Source organism: Tenrec ecaudatus, chromosome 7, assembly GCF_050624435.1.
Source record: "Tenrec ecaudatus isolate mTenEca1 chromosome 7, mTenEca1.hap1, whole genome shotgun sequence".
Lineage (NCBI taxonomy): Eukaryota > Metazoa > Chordata > Mammalia > Afrosoricida > Tenrecidae > Tenrec > Tenrec ecaudatus.
The window spans coordinates 12,513,409-12,535,726 of record NC_134536.1 but is presented as its reverse complement, the minus strand read 5'-3'; the positions used below and the strand labels follow the sequence as shown (position 1 = coordinate 12,535,726).

The window sequence follows — 22,318 nt, the reverse complement described above, 5'->3', positions numbered from 1 at the left end:
AGGATGAAAAAAACCAAAAACCAAAAACAAATCACAAAGGGGCTTATGTTGAAAGCGGTCCTGCTCAGATTGGGATATAAGGTAGACATGTCTGCCACCAGGATGATGAAAATTTGAAATGACTGCTAGAGCCCAGCAGTGACGGGTCTCCGTGTCAGATGTGACATTGCCTGTGATTTCTAGTTGGGGAAGGAATGACAACAGCAGCATCGTTGCTGACAGACAGCCAACTACAGCCCATTGGCTGGCTGTCTGTTTTCATACAGCCATGAGCCATGAAGGATCTTCCTTTAAAAAACAGTCACTGGGGTAAAACTAAAAAGGCTATGTTATGATGCCTGGGAATTATATAAAAGTCCATTTCATTGTCTATAAGCAATGCTTTATTGGGACACAGCCCCTTCCATTCCTTTGCATCTTGGTGATGGCTTCTTTCATGGAGTTGAGTAACGGCAACTGAGATCTTATAGCCTCTGATAGTGGCTACCGACGCAATACCTGGACGAGGTCTACAAAGTCTAGAAGCTTTCTTTGTTGTAGTAAAACTGAACCCCCCTGGGATCGGCTGAGGAATACAAGCGGCACATCCTTTGAAGTGTCTTTGAGAGTGCCTTGGGTCCGCAGAAGAACACACCAATGCTGCTGCTGCAATAGGGGTGAGAAAAGGAAAGAGTCACAAGCACCACAGAAGAACTCTAACACCAGTCAAGGAATAGTGGTGGCTCTTTTGTTGTTGTTTTCTCGTTCTACCCCTTCCTGCTCTCCGTGGATGTCCTTTCTCTCCTCTCCCCAGCCCTCTCTCATGCAGGCTCCCAGAGTCCCGTGACCCATGCCGTGGCTTAGGCAGGTGGACCCAGGGAGATGGCCGCTGCAAGGGGCTGTGTAGGCTGTGGGGGAGTTCTGATGTGGAAGTGATGCAGCCTGGACTTCCAGTCAGGTGACCATGATGAGATCCTCTGGTATCTGTATCTAGAACGTAAGCGCCACAAGAGCAGAAACTTGGCCTGTTTTATGGGTCACAGTGAGCCCAGCAGCCCGTGTCCAGTAGGGCACACTCAGTCAGTCAATAGCTGTTTGTTAAATGAGTGACTAAATGGTTCTGCTGCCTAGCGACTCTGGTCCTGGACTAAACACTGGACCCGAGCCTCTGCATGTGTAAAACAGAGATAAAAAGAATGATGCTGTTCATTGTATCAAAAGCAAGATCGGCTAATACATTCATAAAGGGTTTGGAACAATATTACTCTCCTCTGCCCTGCCTTTTTATAGAAAATAAAATAGATGTGAGAGCATATCAACTTAGTTTTTAGCTTCTCATAGAATTACTTGGGATTCTTAAAGAAGGCCAAAAGGAGAATATAATCTAAACTAAACAAAATATTGTTGAAAATGTAGTCACCAAACCCAGTTTTCTCTACTCATGACATCTCAGCAAACAGTGTTGAGCTATATTCGCAGGTAGTGGCTCTCTAAGGGTTTCTCACATTCCTCACTCTTAGCTCTGCTTCCTCACAAAGCACCACAGGCTGTGTCTCTGGACATCAGGGTGGGCCAGGTTCTCTAGGGATTCCCAAGACTGTCTTCCCTCACCCTGACTTTAGCTGTTTTTGTGTATTTTCCAAACTTCTGCCACAAACCAAAATAATTACCCTACCACTGGTGGAGTAGTGATTATGTATTGGGCTGCTAACTGCAAGGTCATTAGTTCAAAACTACTAGCTCCTTTATGGAAGAAAGACAACGCTTTGTACTTCTGTTAAGCGTCCAGTCATGGAAATCCATAGGGGTTGTTCTACTCTGTTCTTTAGGGTCTCTTTGAGTAAGAATCAACTTAATAATACTGAGTTTGATCTGGGTTTTTTTTGAGCCTACTTCAAAAGATTTCTACCAGTGTTGTCAGGCGAGATCAATCCCTGAAGAAGGCCATCATATTTGGTAAATTGGAGAGGCAGTAAAGGAGAGGAAAGCCCTTAGTGAGATGGATTGACACAGTGACTCCAACATGGGCTCAGACATGGGACCATTGTGAGGATGACAGGACAAGACGATGTTTTGTTCTGTGTGCATAGGGTTGCTTTGGGTCAGAACCAACTCAATGACATCTAACAAGAACCATGACAACCAATTTTTGCAGTCTAAAATGGATCAAACATGCAATCAAGATGCATTGATAATTGGTGGTGATTGTGATGTGAAAGGAAGGATTTGTAGCTGAACATTCTGGCCTTGGTGATGGCAATGGCGCTCATAATAGCAACCTGTTATTGTAAATATCTTTTCTTCTACAGCAGACATGGACGCGCTATATGTAGATCTCACTGGAGAGAATGTAGAGGAATCAAATCAGCAGCATCTATGTACAGACAATGGAGAAACTCAACATATTTAGTGAGGTGAAAGTCAAGGGTTATCTGTAGGACATACTAATTGCTCACACACACATGCAGTGGAAGCTGAGCTAAAACAAATCCACGAGAACCAATGCTTGAGGACATCCCACCTGAATTTAGAGATCATCTCAAGAATGCTTTTGATTGATGGAGCATTAATGACCATAGACCAGACAAGTTGTGTGATGACATGGAGAACATTGCACAGGAAGAAACCAGAAGGTCATTGAAAAGACAGGGAAGAAAAAATGAAGGCCAAAATGTATGTCAGAAGAAATTCTGACACTTGCTCTTGAACATTTTGCTAAAGCAAATGAAGGACTGACCAAGTAAAAGAGCCCAAGAGAAGAGTTCAAGGTCTGATTTGTGAAGACAAAGTAAAGCATTATAATGAAATGTGCAAAGACCTGGGGTCAGACAACCAAATGGAAGAACACTGTGTAGTTACATGATTTCATGTCAACATTAGTGTAGGGGTCAACCCTCAGAAGAAGAATGCGCTACAGAGGCTGGCACTGAAGCTACAGCTCAGGGAGAGTCTGCTCAGAACACACGGGAGCAAAATAAGAGGAAAGGAGAGAAAGAGAGAGTGGATGCAAGCTCACTAAGCTCTGAGGATGAGATTCCTGCTTGGAGCAACCAATGCACAGGGAGGACTATAGGGCTGGCCCCACCATGAGATACGGCATCCTATCACTGACCCATAGCACAACATTAGAGACACAGTGTGGGAATTGTGCCTGATCTGACCCCACCACACTGGGGTGAAACATGAAGAGCATGCAACAGAGCAGCAAGGACAGCAAAGCAATGAAGTCCCTGGGGAATCCCAAAAATAGACCTCAGGGGCAAGGTATGGCTCCTCATCAGACTCAATCAGAAAACATTCATAAAGGTCAAAAGACAGACCTGGAACTATTTATAGGCTTTTTTTCATGTCTATCTATATAAGATAGGCACGATAAACAATTCCAAGGAGAAAACAATGGGATCAACATTTCTGAAGGACATGGGAGAGAGGGAGGTGGGGAAATGAAAGGGGAAGCAAACAATCCCAGGGACAAGGGAACAAATGATTTAAAATCTATGGCGATGAGGGTGTAGGATGTCTGGTAGAGCTTGATCAAAAACAATGTAGCTGAGAAGAATTAATGAAAGCTGAATGAAGGTTCGACATGAGAGTGTGACAAGAGGAAAGTAAAAGGAGAGGAAAGAACTAGGAGTCAAAGGACATTTATAGACATAGAAATATAGGTATGTATATATGTAAATATATTTATATATAACAATAGGGAGATAGATCAATGTACACATATTATATGTTAAATATTAAGGTAGCAGACGGACATTGGATTTCTACTCAAGTACTCCCTCAACTCAAGAACACGTTGTTCTAATAACTTGTCATTCTGTGATGTTCTCCTTCCAGACACGATTGCTAAAGACAAAATGGGTGCATAAGCAAATGTGGTGACGAAAGCTGTTGGTGCTCGGCTATCAAAAGATATAGCATCTGGGGTTTTAAAGACTTGAAGATAAATAAGCAGTTATCTAGCTGGGAGGCAACAAAACCCACATGGAAGAAACATACCAGCCTGGGTGATCATGAGGTGTCCATGGGATCAGGCACCAGAAGACCCAGAACAAACAATTGTATCGATGCAGACGAGGGGGCTGGGAGGTGGAGTAGAGACCCAAAGTCCATCTGTGGACAATTGAACATCCCCTCACAGAAGGGTCACAAGGAAGGAACGAGCCAGCTGGGGTATAGTAAAGCATCGATGAAACATATAACGTTCCTCTAGTTTTTTAATGCTTTCTCCCCACCACGATCATGACCTCAATTCTACCTTACAAATCCGGTTAGATCAGAGTATGTATACTGGTACAGATAAGAGCTCTTGACACACGGAATCCAGGACAGATAAACCCTTCAAGAACAATAATGGGAGTACCATGAGGGTAAGGGGAAAGGTGTCGGGAGAAAGGGGGAACTAATCACAATGATAGATGCGTAACTGCAGCCCCCCCAACCCAGAGGGGATGAACAACAGAAACATAGGTGAAGGGAGACAGCAGTCAGTGTAAGAAATGAAAATAATAATAATTTATAAATTATCAAGGGTTCATGAGGGAGGGAGGGTGGGGAAGGGAGAAAAATATGAGGAACTGATACCAAGGCTCAAGTAGAGAGAAAATGTTTTGAAAAGGATGATGGCAACATATGTACAAATGTGCTCAGCACAATGGATATATGGACTGTGATAAGAGCTGTAATAGACCCCACTAACATGATTTTAAAAAGAAGGTGTAGGGGTGGAGTCTAGCCTGTTAGTCAGGTCAGTGCCTGATGATGCCTCCTTGTGGGCATGGTCCTCTCAGGAGGGTTCTGGGGACTTCCTCCTTTCACATAGAGGTGGGCTACACACATACTCGCTCTCTGCTTCACCTTCCTATTGAAGAGCCACCCATGGAGAGCTGCAGGAGCCACTTGCCGAGCTGCACCAGTACTGAGATGCTTCCACCGCCCTTGGATCCACAAGAATTTGCACCCATCGGCCTGTCATCTTCCTGCATTTTGAATCATTGCCTGTGACTGTGTGAGTCTGAAGAAGGATTTATCGACTTATCTAATTGGACTTATTACTATTGGACTAATGGGCTAATGTCACACTTAGGGACTTGATCTGGACTAAGCTTAATATAGAATTACTCTTTGGCATAAAACACTTTATATACCAAATATATATGAGTGTCAGTGAATTTGTCTCTCTAGTCAACCCAGTCTAACACAAACACACTAGGCATTTTTCTGGCTGAAAGACCAGAAGCAAAAATGGAAGTCTCGAGTTGAAATATCGAATGATTCTAAGGACAAAATATTGAAGGATGCGAGAGGCAGCCAAAGAAGGTGGAAGGAAGATGCCATGATTAGAGCCAGACCAACGGGTTGGTGTTTAGCCATTTCGGCAGCCAGCGTATGATCAAGAACTTGTGATACTGAAGGAAGAAGTCCAAGCCGTAATGAAGACATCTGTGAATACAAATTGTGACGTTTCCACAAGTAGATGTAGCAACGGACATGCTCTCTCATCTATGTCATCATGTATGTCAAGAGCTCTGGAATACCAGGCCAACTGACTGTAAGGAACTCATATTCCTACCCATGGCAAAGAAAGGTGGCTCAAGAGAATGTGAAAATTATTTAAGCAATATCACATGCACGCATATACTTTGGATATGTTAATCAGTAGGGACCAGTCCCTGAAGAAGGACGTCAAGATTGGTAAAAGTAGAGTGCATTGACACAGCGCCTGCAACAATGGGCCAAATAGACCAGTGGTTGTGAGGACCATGCAGGACCATGCAGTGCTTTGTTCTGTTGTATGTGGGATCACTCTGAGTCAAGTCAGAATGGTCTCAATGCCACAGGACAACCTGACAGCAGTTGAGATAAGCTGTCCTCAGGTTTTGCTGTGTGTAAAATCAGCTAGGCAGATTGTTCAATGCCTGGTTTCCCACAGTCATCTTTAAGCCTCACAGCCTTTTAAACAGGTATCTCCAGCTGGGTCTTACAACCACACTTCCTGAAACATTGTCTTGAGAGCAATTCTTCAAACTTCAGGGCAAACCCATTTCTCTTGAGTCAGTTCTGACTCAGGATATTCTTATGTGTAAGACAGGAGGGCTGAGCACCACGGGATTTTTTTGTGTGTCTGTGATCTTGCACAGCTAGATCTCCAGATTTCCCTTCCATGGTGCCTCTGGGTGGAATGGAACTGCCAACTGTGAGGCTAGAAGTTGAGCAAAACTGCTTGCCTCACTCAGGAACTTTCCCGACCTTTATTTTTCACACTTCTCTTTATTTGGCAAGTGTTTACAGCGCCTGGCTCTTTTTTGCGTATGCATTTACATGGTTCCCTGCCATTTTCATATCCACATTTTGATTAGGCACAGGATTTTTGAAGAAAACAATATGGAGTGTGTCTAGGGCCATTAAACACATAATACAAATGGATGGTCCTATCACATTTCGTGTTAGGTTTGGGGCTCCTAATTGCAAGGTCAGCAGTTCAAAAGGACCAGCTGTTCCGCTGGAGAAAGAGAGGGCTGTCTACTCCTGGAAGGATTTCCAGTCCCAGAAATCCACAGTGGCCACTCACGCCTGTCCCAGAGGGTCACTGTGAGTCAGCACTGACTGGAGGAAGGTGAGTTTTGGACAATCCCATTGTGCACTCTAGCCTCGAAGGGATTTCTCTAGAAGTACTATTTTTAAAGATCCCAATCCTACAGTAAAATTCTACAGAAAAAGTGTTTCTTCAGAAATAAGTCCCCACTGAGAAATGTGATGTCTGACTGAATGCAGCCATCCCCAGGCAACCGTGGGGGTGACAGAGGCAGTGGAGTGGCGGAGATTACTCTCGTTTCTACCCCTTTGTTGTTGGTGGCTTTGAGCATGACACTTCTCCACGGCCTCATTTCCTCATTTGGGCATCAGGAAGCATTCCAGCACTGGCTCCCGGAATCTCTGGGAGGATCAGAAAAGACACAGCACCGCAGGTATGGCTGTTAGCCCCATGTTTAGGACATAATGAGCTTCCTCTAACACTTGGCTTCTATTGTTCTTCCACAGGCGGTGTGCTGGTCTACCTGCTTCATGGAGCTGAACAGAAGATACGGACGTTAAGCCGCAGATGACAGACTCATTGAACCAGCACTGTCATGTGGAGCTCTGGACTAAAGCGTTTCGAATGCTGTTAGCTGGGCCAGCCAAGGTCCTTCCCAGCGAGGGGTCCAGGCTTGGCTTTGTGTCTGATGCCCAGCGCTACCAGTGCATCTCTTTCAAAGGTGCTGTGCTGTCTGGTGGAATTTCCCAGAAGAGTTGGTGTCTCTGAAGAGATCACCCGCTGGCCTGCTCCTAATGGGCTGAAACGACCCTTTCCTTCTCAGCCACGCCAACTGTTTGCAGAACCAGGTGATGCCCTTGAAGGGATATTTGGAGGCTCCCTTTCAAAGAACTCTGATTGTGAGCTGCCAGGTGTACTATAGCCCCACTCCCCCGCACACTCCCCCACCGCTCCCCACCCATCCCGGGGGAACAAGGCTGCCCTGCCACTTTTGAAGTGGTGGCGATTACACCACAAGGTTCAGCACTCCCTTTGCCATACTTGGGGTCCAGAGCTCACTGATATGCCACCACCAGAAGGTGGCACCAAGGCCGTCCACCTCCTGCCCTGGGTGCAGGTGGCCTGCTGCCAGCCCTCCCTTGGCTCTCTGAACACCAGTCACTTCCACCTGGGTTCTTCTTCTCTCATCCATGCCCCCTTGCAGCTCGGATGTCCAGAAGGCAGCATCTGACAAGCCCCACAGTGTGGGGAAGGCAAACAGGCAGCAGCTGTGTGTGTGTGTGTTATTGTTGTTGTTGATCCTCTATCTTTTATGAGGCCATGGACAAGTGCTACAGACCCCTAATGGTAAAGAAAAAAAAAAGCTCTTCGATAAAATTTAATTGCCCAAGATTGCTTAGAATTAAAAAGAGCCACCGTAAAAGAAGGATGAAAACGCAAGGCATCCGTCTTCTGTTTACAGCCTGCCTGCTGCCGCGCTGAGCCTGGGCAGGAGGAGGCGGAGGGGTGGGCGCCTGGATCAGCCGGGACTGCATGCGGCCTGGGATCAGCCCGAGTGGCAGGAGGCCTGGGCTCTGGCCAGGATGCCTTTCCATAAGAAGGTGAACGATAATCCTCATAGCCCACTCTGCTTGCTTTCTTCACATTTTGGTAAACAATGATGGTCTGGGGGCATTTTGTCACAAACGGTGCCACACATGAAAGACACCCCCAGGATCGCCCACCAGGAACGTGGGGCCCAGCAGATGCAGGGATGTGTGGAGGCCTAGCCTGCCGGCTGCCTGCAGCCCTGCTCTCTTTAAACCACATGCTTATTTTTTATGTCTTGCCTTTTATGCCTGGTAAGTTATAACCCTGCCGGGGCAGACCCTAAACCCTCTTTAAAAAAAAATCAAATTACTTTATACCCCAAGCACATTCTGCAAATAAAATCGATAAAAAGAAGCTTCTAGTGGATTTATGGGGGCTTACAAAGAGGACAACAGGACCGGGGGCTTGGTGGCAGACAATGGGTCCCAGAGTGCGTTTTTCATCAGCCATGCCCTGCAGAGGACTCCTCAGCTCACGGTCTTGGGCATGACACCTTCTCTCCCAGCGCCACCGATGCTAATGGCGTTGGCTGGGTGTGTTGTCCTTCGCCTGGCTCCTCAGTGATTTGTAGCAGCAGGGCTGCTTTATTCTTCGGTCCTGACGGGAGCTCTGGTGGCAGAGTGTTACTCGTTGGGCAAGGTCAGCAGTTGGAAACCACCAGCCACTGCATGTGAGAAAGAGGAGGCATTCTCCTCCCTTAAAGAGCAAAGATTTGGAAACCCGCAGGGGCAGTTCCACCCTGTCCTGCAGGGTCGCTGTGAGTCGGAAGCAACTTGGTGGCAGCAAATTGTTCATTTTCAGTCCTCATGACTTAGTTGTGCTTTGGGTGGGAGTGACAGGCAGGCTTGCCTGGCAGTGACCAGAGGCATCCTCCCCACTACTGTGACACTTTGCCCAGTTTCCACGGGTACCATCTTCTAGGGCAGAGAGGGCTCAGTTGCAAAGCCTGGTGGTCTCACATCCTCAACCTTCTCCCACTCTTGCCACTCGCTGGCTGTTGGACGCAGAACGAGGACTTGCAGGTCCATGGATGAAGCTGCTGTCTCCCAGGAGCTCAGACTCAGCGATGGCAGGACGCGCAGTGTAGATGGCAGATAGCTTTGGGCCCCAGGGGAAGGGAGGAGCCATTTTCCATCAGATTGATTTTCTTCCCTGTTACAGATTGAGTTGTGCACCCCAAATATGGGTGGCAAATCCTAACCCTTGTACCACAGCTAAGACCCCATCTGGACACGGGTCCGTCTCGTGGACGTGATATTGAGGCCTTTCCCACACGCCCATGAACTGTCTTCGAGTGCATTCTGACTGCCTGTAGCTCTTCACTTGTGAACTATGACAGGGGTAGTTAAGGACAGAAGCAAGAACAAGTAGAGGGAAGATACGAGGAGCCCCCAAACAGTGCATGGGGGAAAATGAATTAGAAAGTAGTGGGGTTTCCCCATGGATTTTCAGAAGTCAATAGCTGCCATTGGGCACACGTTCCAGCGCGCGTTGTTCATGAGAAATGTCTCCAGAGGACTGGTCACATGGAGGTAACCAGGAGCCTGGAAAGAGAGGCTGAGAGGAGACACAGACCTTTTGTAGAACCCACCGTGAGCCCGCCCCTACCGCTGGTCTCTTGTAGGCAGACTCTCACCTCTTAAACCAAGCCCCACGTTTCTGTTCACTGGATCCACTCACTCGTGGTATCTCTACCACAGACTAAGTACTAAGACGCTCCCTATGAAATTCTAACACAGTTACCTCTTTGTCCCTAAACAGGAGCCCTGGAGGTGTAGTGCGGGGTATGAGTTGGGCTGCTGACCATAAGGTCGGCAGTTCAAACCCACCGTGACTCTGTAGGAGAAAGATGGTGTTTTAACTCCCCTAAACAGTTCAGCGTTTTGGCAACTCACACGGTCAGAGGGGCGGTTCTACCCTGTCCTTTTAGGGACACTATAAGTCAGAATTCAGGCTTGCGTTTGAGTTTTGGTTTTCATGCATACATATCTTAATATTTTAACATAATCAACAACTTGATAGACAATTTCACCAAAGGAACCTCCCAAAAAAACAAAACAAAACTACCACCAAGTCGATGTGAACACATAGTGAGTCTATAGGACAGGGTAAAACTGCCCTGGTGAGTGTCCAAGACTGTACCTCTTTTATTATGATTATTATCAAAGATCATTTTATTGGGGGTTCTTACAGCTCTTATAACAATCCACACATCAATTGTATCAAGGATATTTGTACATATGTTGCCATCAAGGCATATACTTTCTATTGAGCCCTTGATATCAGCTCCTCCCCCATCACCTTGTGACCCCTTCACAAATGATAAATTATTATGTTCATCTCTGCCCCCACGGTTTTTGTTGTTCGACTGTAACTCTTTACAGGAATGGAAAGCACAGTCTGTCTCCTGAGGAGCACATTGGTGGTTTCGAACTACTGACCTTATGGTTAGCTGCCAAGCTCATAGACACTAACCCACTATGTACCAGGGCTATGGTAAATCCTCCTGGTGCTCACCTGCCTCCCTGCAGCACCGAAGCCCCCAAACAGAGTAATGATAGTGAGGCTCGTTGAAACATTACCTGACCGTAACCAAAGTGCAGCCTATTGTAAGGATACTTCTCAGTTATACAAACCCAGACTTAGGCGTATGCTGGCTTTTTTTCTTTCCAGTAGTTTTAATTTACCGTGGGTTGGACTTCCACTTAAGTCTCTTTTTCATTGGCTGTCTGAATATTGGAGACCAGAACACTTAGAATGGATATTTAGAATATCGTGTTAGATAGGAAGGCCCTGAATGCTATAATCGGAATGCTAATTAAAAACAACATTGTTTGAAAGCATTTCGCACATATGCACGTACAAATGAGAGCTGGAGCGAATGTAGGTCCAGATGGACACAGTTACTCTACTTAGTCTACAGGTATTTTTACATTTCTGAAAACATTAGTTGGCTTACGGAATCTTCACACAACAGGAGTAAAGAGCTCTCAGTCATTTGGTAAATCAGCATTTAAAAAAAGAATCAGGTTGAACAGTTTAATGCTAACAATATCACTTCTTATTTTCCCCCTTTAACATAAACATAAACAAACACACACATACATACCCCTCTATTGAACTCATACAAAAGCTTCAAAGGTCGTATGGTCATTAGTTACACCTACAAGGCATGGTGGGGTTATTAGTAGATAAGTCAAAAGTAGCAAGCTACAAATGCTCTCTAAACTGGAAGATAAAAGAAATAAATCCTATGGAAAATAATTTTCGTCAATTTATTAAAAACAAGGGGTGCACAAACCCAGAAGGTGGGAGCATGCGTACAATCCGTGTTTGTCAAGAAAGTGGCTGGAAATGAGGGCGATGCATTTATGTACATTCTGTCTGCCTTCTTGGAAGCGATTCTCTGATTTCTGAACATTTGTCTAAAGCTGGGGCGCATATTGAGAACGGGTCCCTAAAAATGCACCGCAGGTTCCATTTTACAGCTTTCCAGAGATTGAGAAGATGTGGCTGCAAACGCACGTGTTTACTTAGCTTGCTATTCGCTAATTTTACAAAATAAGATTTTCACTGTTTTTGTGTTTCGAATAGTTTTCTGGGCTCATCTAACATAAGCCACAGGGCAACAGTTGTCGCATAGTATCTACTGGGGCATTTCAAAGAGTGACTGTTTATATATCCGGTCACTATTTATGTTTTTTTAAGCTATACTTGTGTTTTTGTAATGCAGCAGGTGTGATTATCAAAATTAACCACAAACAAAAGCTAGAACATCCTCTTTCATAGGTTCAACTTTATGTCTTTGCTCCATTTAATTTTCTTCCCCTTGTCTCCTTTCCTTATTTGTATTCATTTGACCGGCCATCAATTTGTTTCTCTATTACTGTTATTTTTGCAATTTTCTGGTTCCATGAGAGTGTTCACTCTCCTCTTTGATGTGCGCTGCCCTTCAAGCTTTATACTTGATGCTGTTTCCGTGTTCTCTCTCTCTCTTTTTAAAAAGCCCTGGCTTTGCCCCTCGTTCCTTTATTCTTTTTTAGTTAACTCCTTCTTCTTAGAACAAGAGCAAACCCCAGCTTTGAGTGAACAGGTAAATGTTTTTGAAAGAGAGTCCTCAGTACTCTTGGCTTCTTGGCGCTGATGAATAGAAATGATTGAGAGCCTACTTCAAAGACCCTCAAAGAACAAAGAGTCTTTTCAGAGGCTGCTAGCAAAGTCACTTATTCCTCCTGACCCACCCATTGCCAAAAGATAGGAGCTAATGACAGGCCCCTGCTCATCTTGTAAGAGTAGCCAAGTAGGCTAGCTAACGAATACATCGTTGACATAATAAGGGGGGGGGGGAAGAACATACTGTTTATCTCTCTAATAACCATCTTGAGGAAAATTAATGTTACTTTGTCCTTTGTGCAGAACAGTAATTGGATTGTGTGTTTCATTTATATCTGGACAAAGGCCAGGATATTGAAATACTTCTCAATATTAGATTTTCTTGTTTAAAAATTAGATTTTATTGGCATCCTCGTTCTGAGATTTCTTCATTAAAAGCTTCATTAAACATAAATCTTCTTTCTACACAGCAGAAGCAAAATCATTTTCAGGGGGTCATTTTAAAAGTCTCTTGGAAGGGAAGCGCTAGGCTCTTCCCTGGTGCTCAGTCTCTTCTCCGAGATAGCTATCCCATGAGTGACCATCGTCTAGCTGGGTCCAATATTAATTACATGGATGCTTGAAGCTATGCCACAGGTTTCTGTGCTCGAGGAGCTCAGGTTCTTAAAGTAGGCTGTGTTACAGGTGGACGCAGGGGTGGTTCAGTGCTAGGCTTCTCTCCTCCCATGTGGGGCACGTGGGTTCGATTCTCAGCCAGTGTACCCCATATGCGGCCACCACACATCTGCCAGTGGAGATGCGAGTGTGCTCTGATGCTGAACAGGTTTGGGTGGGGCTTCTAATTTCAGATGGGCTAGGAAGAAAGGTCTGCTCATCAACTTCCAATAAGCAACGCATGCACACCTTATAGACCACAAGGGTCTGTGGTTGCGCTCAGGTAGGGGCTGCCTCATTGGTAGCAAACTACAGTCAAGGGTTAGAATTGAGGGTTAGGAAGTAAGCTCCATAGCATTGGTTCAGTGACATCCAAACTCTGGGGAGAACTTTGAAGGAGAACGTTGATATCGCTGCTGAATTCAATTGGACTTTGAGTACATCCAGTGGTATTATAAGCTATCGACTGAGCTGCTCTCTACAAGGCCAGCAGTTGGAATCCACCCATTAATTGCTCCTGGGAAGAACGAGGCTGTCTGCTCCCAGGAAGCTTTCAGCACTCAGAAATCTGAAGGGGTAATTCTCTATCCTGCGGGGTCACTGGGAGTTGGAATTGACTTCGTAGTATTGGTGATGGATCACTACAGCTTGACTTGGGTTTCGGAGAAGGGATGGGCATGCTCCTCACAGGGCCAGCAGGGCAAGTGACAACTTAGCTGGTTTCCCCAACTGAAACTTGTTCTGGACTCCTCTCTCCCTGCCCAAACTCGGTAGACTCACTTCTAAGATCGGACCCAGCATCGTTTTCTGCACACTGTTTGGGCAAGCTCATCTGTCTACTCCTCTCGACGCTCCAGGTTTCTGGCTCCAACTTTTTGGAGGGCAGGGAGGCAATGAAATGTTTTGGTTTGAAAGGCTGTCCCCCCTGGGCTGTAAACTTCACATGTAAAAAGAATAAACTAACAGAGGGCCCAGACAGTGTCAACCAGAGCCAATTCTACTGAGTTGGATCCTGTGTATGGCCTGAAATCCGGGGCCCTCCTACAGGTGTGCCTGTCAAGAAGCCTGCAAGTGGGACAAGGTGGCCTGTGACCACTGGGAGTGGCGCGCTCACAGTCCATGAGCGATGATTATTTTTCCCTTCAAAAGGAGAAAGCAACAGTGAACCCCCAGGTGGTGACATGATGAGCTTGTGTCATTCTGTTTGTGTCCTGCCTGGAGTCTCTCAGTGAACTGCAGACAGAACTACTCAGCATCTGACCTAAGGTCAGGATGGGGTGATGAGTGGGTGGCTGCCAGGGACCAGAAGAGGCAGGAGATCTAATTCCAGGCCTCAGGATAGAGTACACGGCAGGGAGAAGGCCAGTAGCGGGTTGAGACATCTCTGGAGGGGTCACACCACTCTCACTCACTGCCATCAAGTCAATTGTGACTCATAGTGACAATACAGAGCAGGGTCAAACCCTGTGTGGGTTTCTGAGATGACAACTCTCTATGGGAGCACCAAGCCTCATCTTTCTTCCATGGAGCAGCTGGTGGCTTCAAACCATTGAACTAGAAGTCCAATACATCACTCACTTGGCCACCAGAACTCCAGGAATGGAGTCTGTGAAAGTGTCTCGCTAGCGTTGGAGACAAAAAGGAACCAGGGGACCCCAGGGAGCGGTACCTGGGGAGGGTCCTCAAGGCCACCTGCTGCCCAAGCTTGCCGGGATCTTAGAGGGCACCGGAAGTGATTCCCAGAGGGCAAAAGAGAGATGTTTCAGACAGAGAAAGAGGCCCATTTGCTCCTCTCATTAACCCTGAAGACGAAGGTTGTGGTTTTCCGGGTGTTCTTGAAGACACCTTTTAAAGTAGGCTGTGTTCCAGGTGGACACAGTGGTGGTTCAGTGCTAGGCTTCTCTCCTCCCATGTGGGGCACCTTTTACTAAAAGCCCAAATCAAGTATTGCCACAAATGTCCCCTTCCTAGGAGGATGCTGGGCCTTGTGCCACCAGGAGGCACACGGCTCCTCTGGAAACACCCTCGCTTCCAGCGCAGGTTCCTCAGAGCAGCGGGAACACAAGGGGTAGCTCACTGCCATCGAGTCGCCTCGGACTCACAACAACCTGAAGGACAGAGCAGAACTACCCCCATGGGTTTCAAGAGCTGTAGCTGAAGGGGGATGAAAAAAAAGACTGATGCAGGTCGTTGTTGTTAGCTTCTGCCAAGTACGCTTAGTTGCTCTCGTCAGCTCTGACGCTTGGGGACCTCACGTGGAGCAGAAGGAAGCTTCGCCTAGTCCTGTCCCGTCTTTCTGATCATCCGTATGTCTGAGCCCACGGTCTTAGCTATTGAGTCAATCCATTGAATGGGGCAGGGGAGTCCTCATTTCTGAACACAATGACAGGGGAAAGACTGCTCTGGGGGACATATAATAGTGACAACTGACCAGTGCCTTGTATGTTACCATGTTCTTTAGTTGACTCTGTTTTTCGTTGATGAAGATAACACAGTGAGTAAATAGCATGGTCCATATTTACATTGGGGGCACTCTAACTCCGATCAGCCACCTCTCTCTAAGAGCACACTTTGGTAACGGCTGGTCTCAGGAGCTCGTCTGGGGATGGCACACTCTCATCTCCGGGACCCAGCCTCCGGACCTGTTCTCCTCCACACAGTAGTGTTGTCATGGTCCTCAGACTAGTAAAGATGATGCTGATGTGAGTAGTAATAGCAGTTAATATCAACTGACTCCTCCTTCCTTGCAAAGCACTGTCTTGGGTATTTCAGTTGTAAGAACATTCAATCTCCCACAAGCCTAGGATGAAGCTCTATTGGCTGTTTACAGAGGAGAAGACTGAGTCCGTGGGTGGTTAAGCAAGCTGCCCAAGGTCAACTGTCATTAACGGCACCCTGGGTTCTCCATCCTAAATCCATCCTAACCTCCATCCTGAATCCCTGCTTGCTGTTACCCAGTTGCTGTCTGCTCTCACTAGACATGCTAGCTGTTGTTTCTAGTTGGGCAGAAGTGAATTCTCAAGCTGGGTAACTAGAGTTCCACTGTGCTCACCAACAATTTCTTGAACATAGATACAGTTTAAGAAACACCACTTTGAAATTGAGATAAAGCATGAAAACATTTCATCGTAATCGATACATGTCAGAGGCTGAAAGCCAGTCAAGTGGGCTGTGCTTCCTTCCGGAAACATCCAAACCACCGATGAGCGTTTTGCTAAGGACAGAGCTTACCTCACACAAAGAGCTCCGGGACCACAGATGAACTAGGTAGTGCCCGCGGGCTTCCATTGTGGCACCGATTTAGGTTTCTTCAGAGAAGCCCAGAGCGGCTCGCCTTACCTGGGGTGACTGAACGCGATCTGCCTGAACTCCTTGTTCCAGTTGGGTCTTCCATAGAACGTTTTCTGCTTTAAGCCCGTGATCACGTCAGTCTTTGCATCCCAATGCAAAGCTATGTGAATAGCCTAAAGTAAGAATTGCGCAATTAGATCACCTTTTTCCTGGGAAAAAATATATGCCTAAATACTCAATAAAAGATGAAGTGATTGTGTTCACTTGTAGATCTACTAACGCAAAGATGTCTCTTATTGGACTGGGGACGTTGACTGTCCTGGTTAGAGATCAAAGACCTTGCATTTTAGGACTGCCATCCTATATCCTGAGTCTTTGTAGCCTGCCATGGGCCTTGTTGGAGCAAAATACCTCTCATGTAGTCGACGAGGCATTAAATCAATTTAGAACATTTTTTAAAAAAAAGAAGCTTGTCCTACAGCATATATGGTTAGGGAACAGCTGTCCCGATCTGGGGAATATGAAGTCCTGTGGGTTTGGGAAGCACATGGTTAGAATAAAGACACGAAGAAGCTGAGTTGTACCCTTGAAGCTCTCCACCAGGTTGAGGTAGTAGCAGGTGTCCTGTCTGGTTTCCGTGCCAGGAGGCCACTCAGTCTGGCAGACAGCGTGTGGAGGCTACAGCATAGCAAGGGCCATGGCTGGAGCCTCGTGTCTTTAAACTTTCAGCACATGCCGGCAATCATCCCATAACTAGAGGACATTAAGAGTCTTGCCATCTTGATCCTGAATGAGTTTGTTTGAGTGGCTGTCACTTGTTTCAGCCCCAGCTGGACTCTGACACCTGCCTGCTTCTTTACCTTGTGTCCCCTGGGCTGAGGCCGAGCTCCCTGAACTGCTCTTGAGCTTTAGGGTGCTCAAATGTGTTCTTTGACATCCTCTGACTGTGTTTGCGCCTGATCAGTTTGGGGGACAAATCCCTGGACCCATCTGCTCTTCCAGCCTCCACCCCAGACTTGGCTTCCCTGGTTACTCCATAGAAAATCATGGGCGTGTCCTCAGCAGCCAGTACTTCATAGAAGGCTGGGATTTAACAAGCCCAGTCACGTGGCTTTTTCCACCAGAACTGCCATTGGTGGGGAAAACGAGTAGGGCTGGGCCCTCTTCTTTGGTTGGGTTGGCAGGAGAGAGATTGACGCGGAGTAGGAGATGAGGGGTCAGGAATAGGAACCGGGGTGGGAGATGATGAGTTGTTCAGTGCTGTCTAGGTGGTGCTGACTCAGCGACCCCATGCACAACAGAAGGAACGATTGCCTGGGCCGGGACCACGCCGACAACTGTTCTTCCACTTGAGGCCCTTGTTGCAGCCGCTGTGTCAATCCATCTCCTTGAGGATCTTCTTCTTCACTTTCCTTCTACTTTACCAAGTACGATGTCCTTCCCCAGAGACTGGTCTCTCTTGACATCATGTCCCGAGTACGTGCGACCACATCTCGCCATCCCTGCCTCTAAGGAGCATTTTGGCTGTACTTCTTCAAAGACTGAGTCTTGGAACATGGCAGAAGTCGTGATGTGGGAGCTGGAACTCAAAGTCAGAGTTGCCACAGCCTCCAGATTCAACTGGCAGCGCGGTAGGTATCCCCAGCCTCCTTTGCTGAACGTGAGCTTGGATGGGTGCTATGCAGGAGGCTGGTTGCTGCCGCGGGCGGAGGAAGAACACAAAGACAGGGTACTAGTCAACTCACTTTTGACTAACGACCCCATCCAATGGGTCTCTCGGGCCTCGTCCTCCTTGGCATCTGCCATATGCTGAGCACTGCTTCTTCTTGATTGTATTTTCATTATAAAATACTACTTCTCATCACTGACTTTTTTTTAATTGAGAGTTTACATAGCAGATATGCTGTCCATTCAATAATTTGCACACACACTGCTCTATGAACGTCTGCAATCCCACAATGGGCCAGCCTCTCCTGGATTCCATCCCCGGGTTTTCTGCTTCCACTTGCCAGGTTTTCCTGTCCCCCCCACCCCCCCGCCCCGCCTTCTCATCTTGGTTTTGGGCAGCGAATACCCTTTTGGTCTGGAATCATTGAATGCCTTAAGGAACACATTCTCTACAGGTGGTACTGTTATTTTGTAATGTTTAAAATCATTTTATTGGGGGCTCGTACAACTCTTGTCACAATGCAAACATCCACCCGTTGTGTCAAGCGCATTTGTCCCTTTGTGGCCACCATCATTTTGTAGACCAGAAACACTACTTGGTGGAGAGGTGGCCTCACACGGGTTTTCAGTTTGAGTTCGTTTCTGGTTTTGGTGTGAGAAATGGACTCTGTTTCATTTTTTCAGACCCATTTGTTAAGTGACAAGGCGATCACCGCTGGACAGATTTGTTTCTGGATTCTCCATTCTGTTCCATGGGTTTATGGCACTGTCTTTGTGCCATGCTACTTTGGTACTGCCGTGGCTGTAGTAAATTCTCAGGTCAGGCAGAAACTGTGAAACTGCCCACTGCTATCTTCAATAATACTTTAGCTGGAACCTCTTTTCTTTACACGTGAAGCTGGTGATTCATTTTTACATTTCATTGAAAAATATGGTTGAAATTTGGGTTGGGCTTGCATTTTATCTATAGATCACTTTGGGCATTGTTGACATTTTTACAATATTACAATCTTACATGTTTCTGTCTATGGGCATGGCATGTGATTCCATGTATATAGGCTTGTTTTGGTCTCTTCTAATAGTGTTTTGTAGTTTTCTTTGTGTAAGTCTTTTCTGCCGCTAGTTAGATTTATTCGTAGGTATTTGTCCTTTAAGGAGCTAGTGAAATGGTGCTAGCTTTCTGATTTCACTTTCAGATTTATTTCTGTTAGCGTAGAGGAATCCGACCTGTGTAGGCTCACCTTGCTCCCAGTCCCTGTTCTGAAACCTTCTATTCGTTCCAGTGATGTTGACGATTTTCCCTGCCCTTTCTAGTTTGCTGAGAGTTCTTAGCAGGAAATTTCTGGATTTTATCAAAACCTTTTTCTGCATTGGTGGGAAAAATTGTGTGATTCCTCCCCTAACCCTCCCCCTCCATCTTATTAGCAGCTAATTCAGGCATTATACTATTCCATGGCTCGTTCTTAATCAGTACAATCATTGCCACAATCAGTGTCAAAACATTTTCTTCCCTCTTGAAACCTCTCACCTCCTTAGCTGTACCCCAAAGGGGCCCCCTCTCACCTCCTTAGCTGTACCCCATAGGGATCCCCTCTCACCTCCTTAGCTGTACCCCAAAGGAACCCCTCTCATCTCCTTAGCTGTACCCCAAAGGAACCCCTCTCATCTCCTTAGCTGTACCCCAAAGGAACCCCACTCACCTCCTTAGCTGTACCCCATAGGGACCCCCTCTCACCTCCTTAGCTGTACCCCATAGGGACCCCCTCTCACCTCCTTAGCTGTCCCCCAAAGGAACCCTTATTGGACTTACTGTCTCTATAGATTCTCCTATCCTGGGTTTCATAGACCAAAATACATAACAGATTCAAGAAGGCTACCAACAATGACAAAATACAACAGAGACAAGCCCCAGCAGGAAAAAAACACAGAAAACATTAAAAACCAGATCAAGACAGAGAGTGTCTGCACGTTAGGCTTGATCTGGTTTTTAATATTTCCTCTTCCCTTAAAAAAATCTGAATGTGGTGTATTGCATTGATAGAGCTTCCAATGTTGAGCCATTCTTCAACTGCCCTTGTTCACGATATATTATTTTTTGGGTATGCTGCTGAATTCTATTAGCTAAAATTTCATTGAGACTTCTTGTGTTTATGCTCAGGAGGGATATTAGCCTGTAATTTAGTTTTTAGTGGCATCTTTGCCATCACGGCTATGCAGGTTTCAAAGAATGCATTCTATGTATTCACAAGTACATCTTACTTTTCTCTATTCTGGGATAGTTTCAATTGAATTACTATCAAGCCTTCTATGAATGTTTGGTAGAATTCTCCGGTAAAGCTGTCCAGATTGGTGACTTTGGTTGTTCGTAGGGGTGTTTTTATGATCTCTTCAATATCTTCTTTTGATATGGGTCTACTTTAATGTTCTAACTCAGCATATGTTCGTTTAGGTAAGCAATGTGTTTTCAGAAATTTGTCCATCCCTTCTATGTTTTCAAATTGGTTGGAGTACAGTTTGTGCTAGTATTCCATGATCCTTTTTATCTCATTTGTTTCTGGTGTAATGTTACCAACCTCACTTTTAATTCTTGTTACTTGCATCCTCTCATTCTCTTCCTTAGTCAATTTTCAGGGGTTTCTTGATTTTATTGACTTGCTCGAAGAGCCAACTTCTAGTCTTGTTGATTCTTTCAGTTGTTTTCTGTTGCATTTATTGTTCCTCCTCCACTCTATTTTTCCTTTCTTCTTGCCACGGTGGACTTCTTTTACTGCTCTCTGACATTTCTTTTGATTCTAGGAGGAAACATTACGGTCCACCCACCACTTTCACCAATCATTCTTCTAACTCAAAGTGCAGCCGTCATCCAATGCACTAGTCTCAACTTTCCTGATCTCCTTTGGCGCTCTCTACTCCTCAAAGGCTTTTTGTTTTTATTGCCCCAATCAGCATAATCTATAGAGAAGAACCCAAATTTTCTTACCCCCAAACTCCTCCCCCTGCTTATGTATAATCCCGCACCACATTGGTTATCATATGTAAAGTTGAATCATCTCGATGCTCAAATTCATCCTGGCCTTAATTTACCTGCGTGCACTGTTCTTGAGTAACGACTCCGGGCAGACAGTGAACTATGAATTGAGTAGTACAAAGGGGAAAGAGGTGATGTCCCTGCTTTGTGACGAAGAGGCGATCTCAAAGAGGGAGACATCATGTGTTCCATCAAGATGCTATGAATGAGACCGTGATCCTTCTCTACTAGAAGCTAAAAGAAATCAAACAAAGACAAAGAAGCATAGAAATGCATGGCAGGATGGGAGAAGAGGAGTAATTTGGAAAATGGTAGCCGATGATGCGGAACAAGTAAGTTGAGGACAGGATGGGAAGGGCCTTATACTACTTGCTAAGACATCTGGCTGTTTGTTTAATAGGACAAAAATACCTTGCCTACCTAAGTGAGTGCTATCGTTCATCTACCCATCATGGATTTGCTCTATAGTTTGCAGCCCAACGTTCAATTACTCTCCAAAGCCTGTTGCTGTGCCCTTCATGCTACCGCTTCCATCTGCTCCTTCTGTTCTTGTCATTCTTCCAGTTTCAGGTTGTCAAGTTCAGTTTTACAACTGGCTATTTCTAAAACAGCCTCTTGATTTCTTACCGACAGAATGTACCAATTATTTTTCCCCTTCAATGTTTAGGTTGGTGAAATCCTGACTGAAATTTTAGGAATCAAAAGTATTTCCAATACATCTTGACAATCTTAAGAACTCATTTGTTTCAATTGACTTGCGTTTAGGAAGGAAAAAGTATATTCTACAGCTTGGTTTTGAAAGTGTTGGTGATGGGACGGGGAAGGTTTGTGTTGTCACGAAATCAAGCAGAGTCTTTCTCCCAAATCCACGACGTGGGGATGCTTGTGTAGACACTTGAGATCAACTCACTTTAGAAGCAGAGGAGCAAGCAGGGTACCAGTTAGCAAAACTGTGCTTATCTTTCACCAAATGAATCTTTAGTCAAAAATCCCATTTGAAGAAAGGAAATGTTTGTTTGGAAAAAATTGTTTACACTATTGAATCCATTAAGATACTTCAAGGCAAGTTCTCAAGCAACTTACACGTCCAGTTATCCCAGAGGAATAAGAGCTGTTAGGCAGACTGCAGAATGAGGTCTTAGAAATTCATTTAGCTACAGAATTTCAAGCAACGTCTTATTCATGCGCAGAAACACAGAATCAAATTACAGTCATGCTTTAGAGGCCAAGTGCAAGACCAAATCCAAGTCCATACTTGAGCGTGAGCCTTCATGTGTAAGTTTAATGATTAATGCAGAACTCTTTAACTCTAGCACGCTTCCCTTTAAAGTACATATCAACAGCAGCTGCTTTAGGGTGCAGATTAGAATATGTATTCCATAAAACAGCCAGCACTTCATACCCAGCTCCCATATTTGAAGAGTTAAAAAAGAACTGAAATGTAGGAGCCATCTTTC

At 45.6% G+C, this 22,318-nt stretch overlaps 1 protein-coding gene across 1 annotated transcript in view; it reads right to left on the bottom strand.

Moving 5' to 3' along the window:
* Positions 1-518: 518 nt before the first annotated feature.
* NOX3 (NADPH oxidase 3) overlaps positions 519-22,318 on the bottom strand; it is a 71,431-nt gene continuing 49,631 nt past the window's right edge. Inside the window, exons 12-13 of the mRNA XM_075553878.1 lie at positions 16,214-16,338; positions 519-645 (exon numbers count right to left, since the gene is read on the bottom strand). Of these exons, the coding sequence (XP_075409993.1) occupies positions 519-645; positions 16,214-16,338 (252 nt within the window). The remainder of the gene's footprint in view (positions 646-16,213; positions 16,339-22,318) is intronic.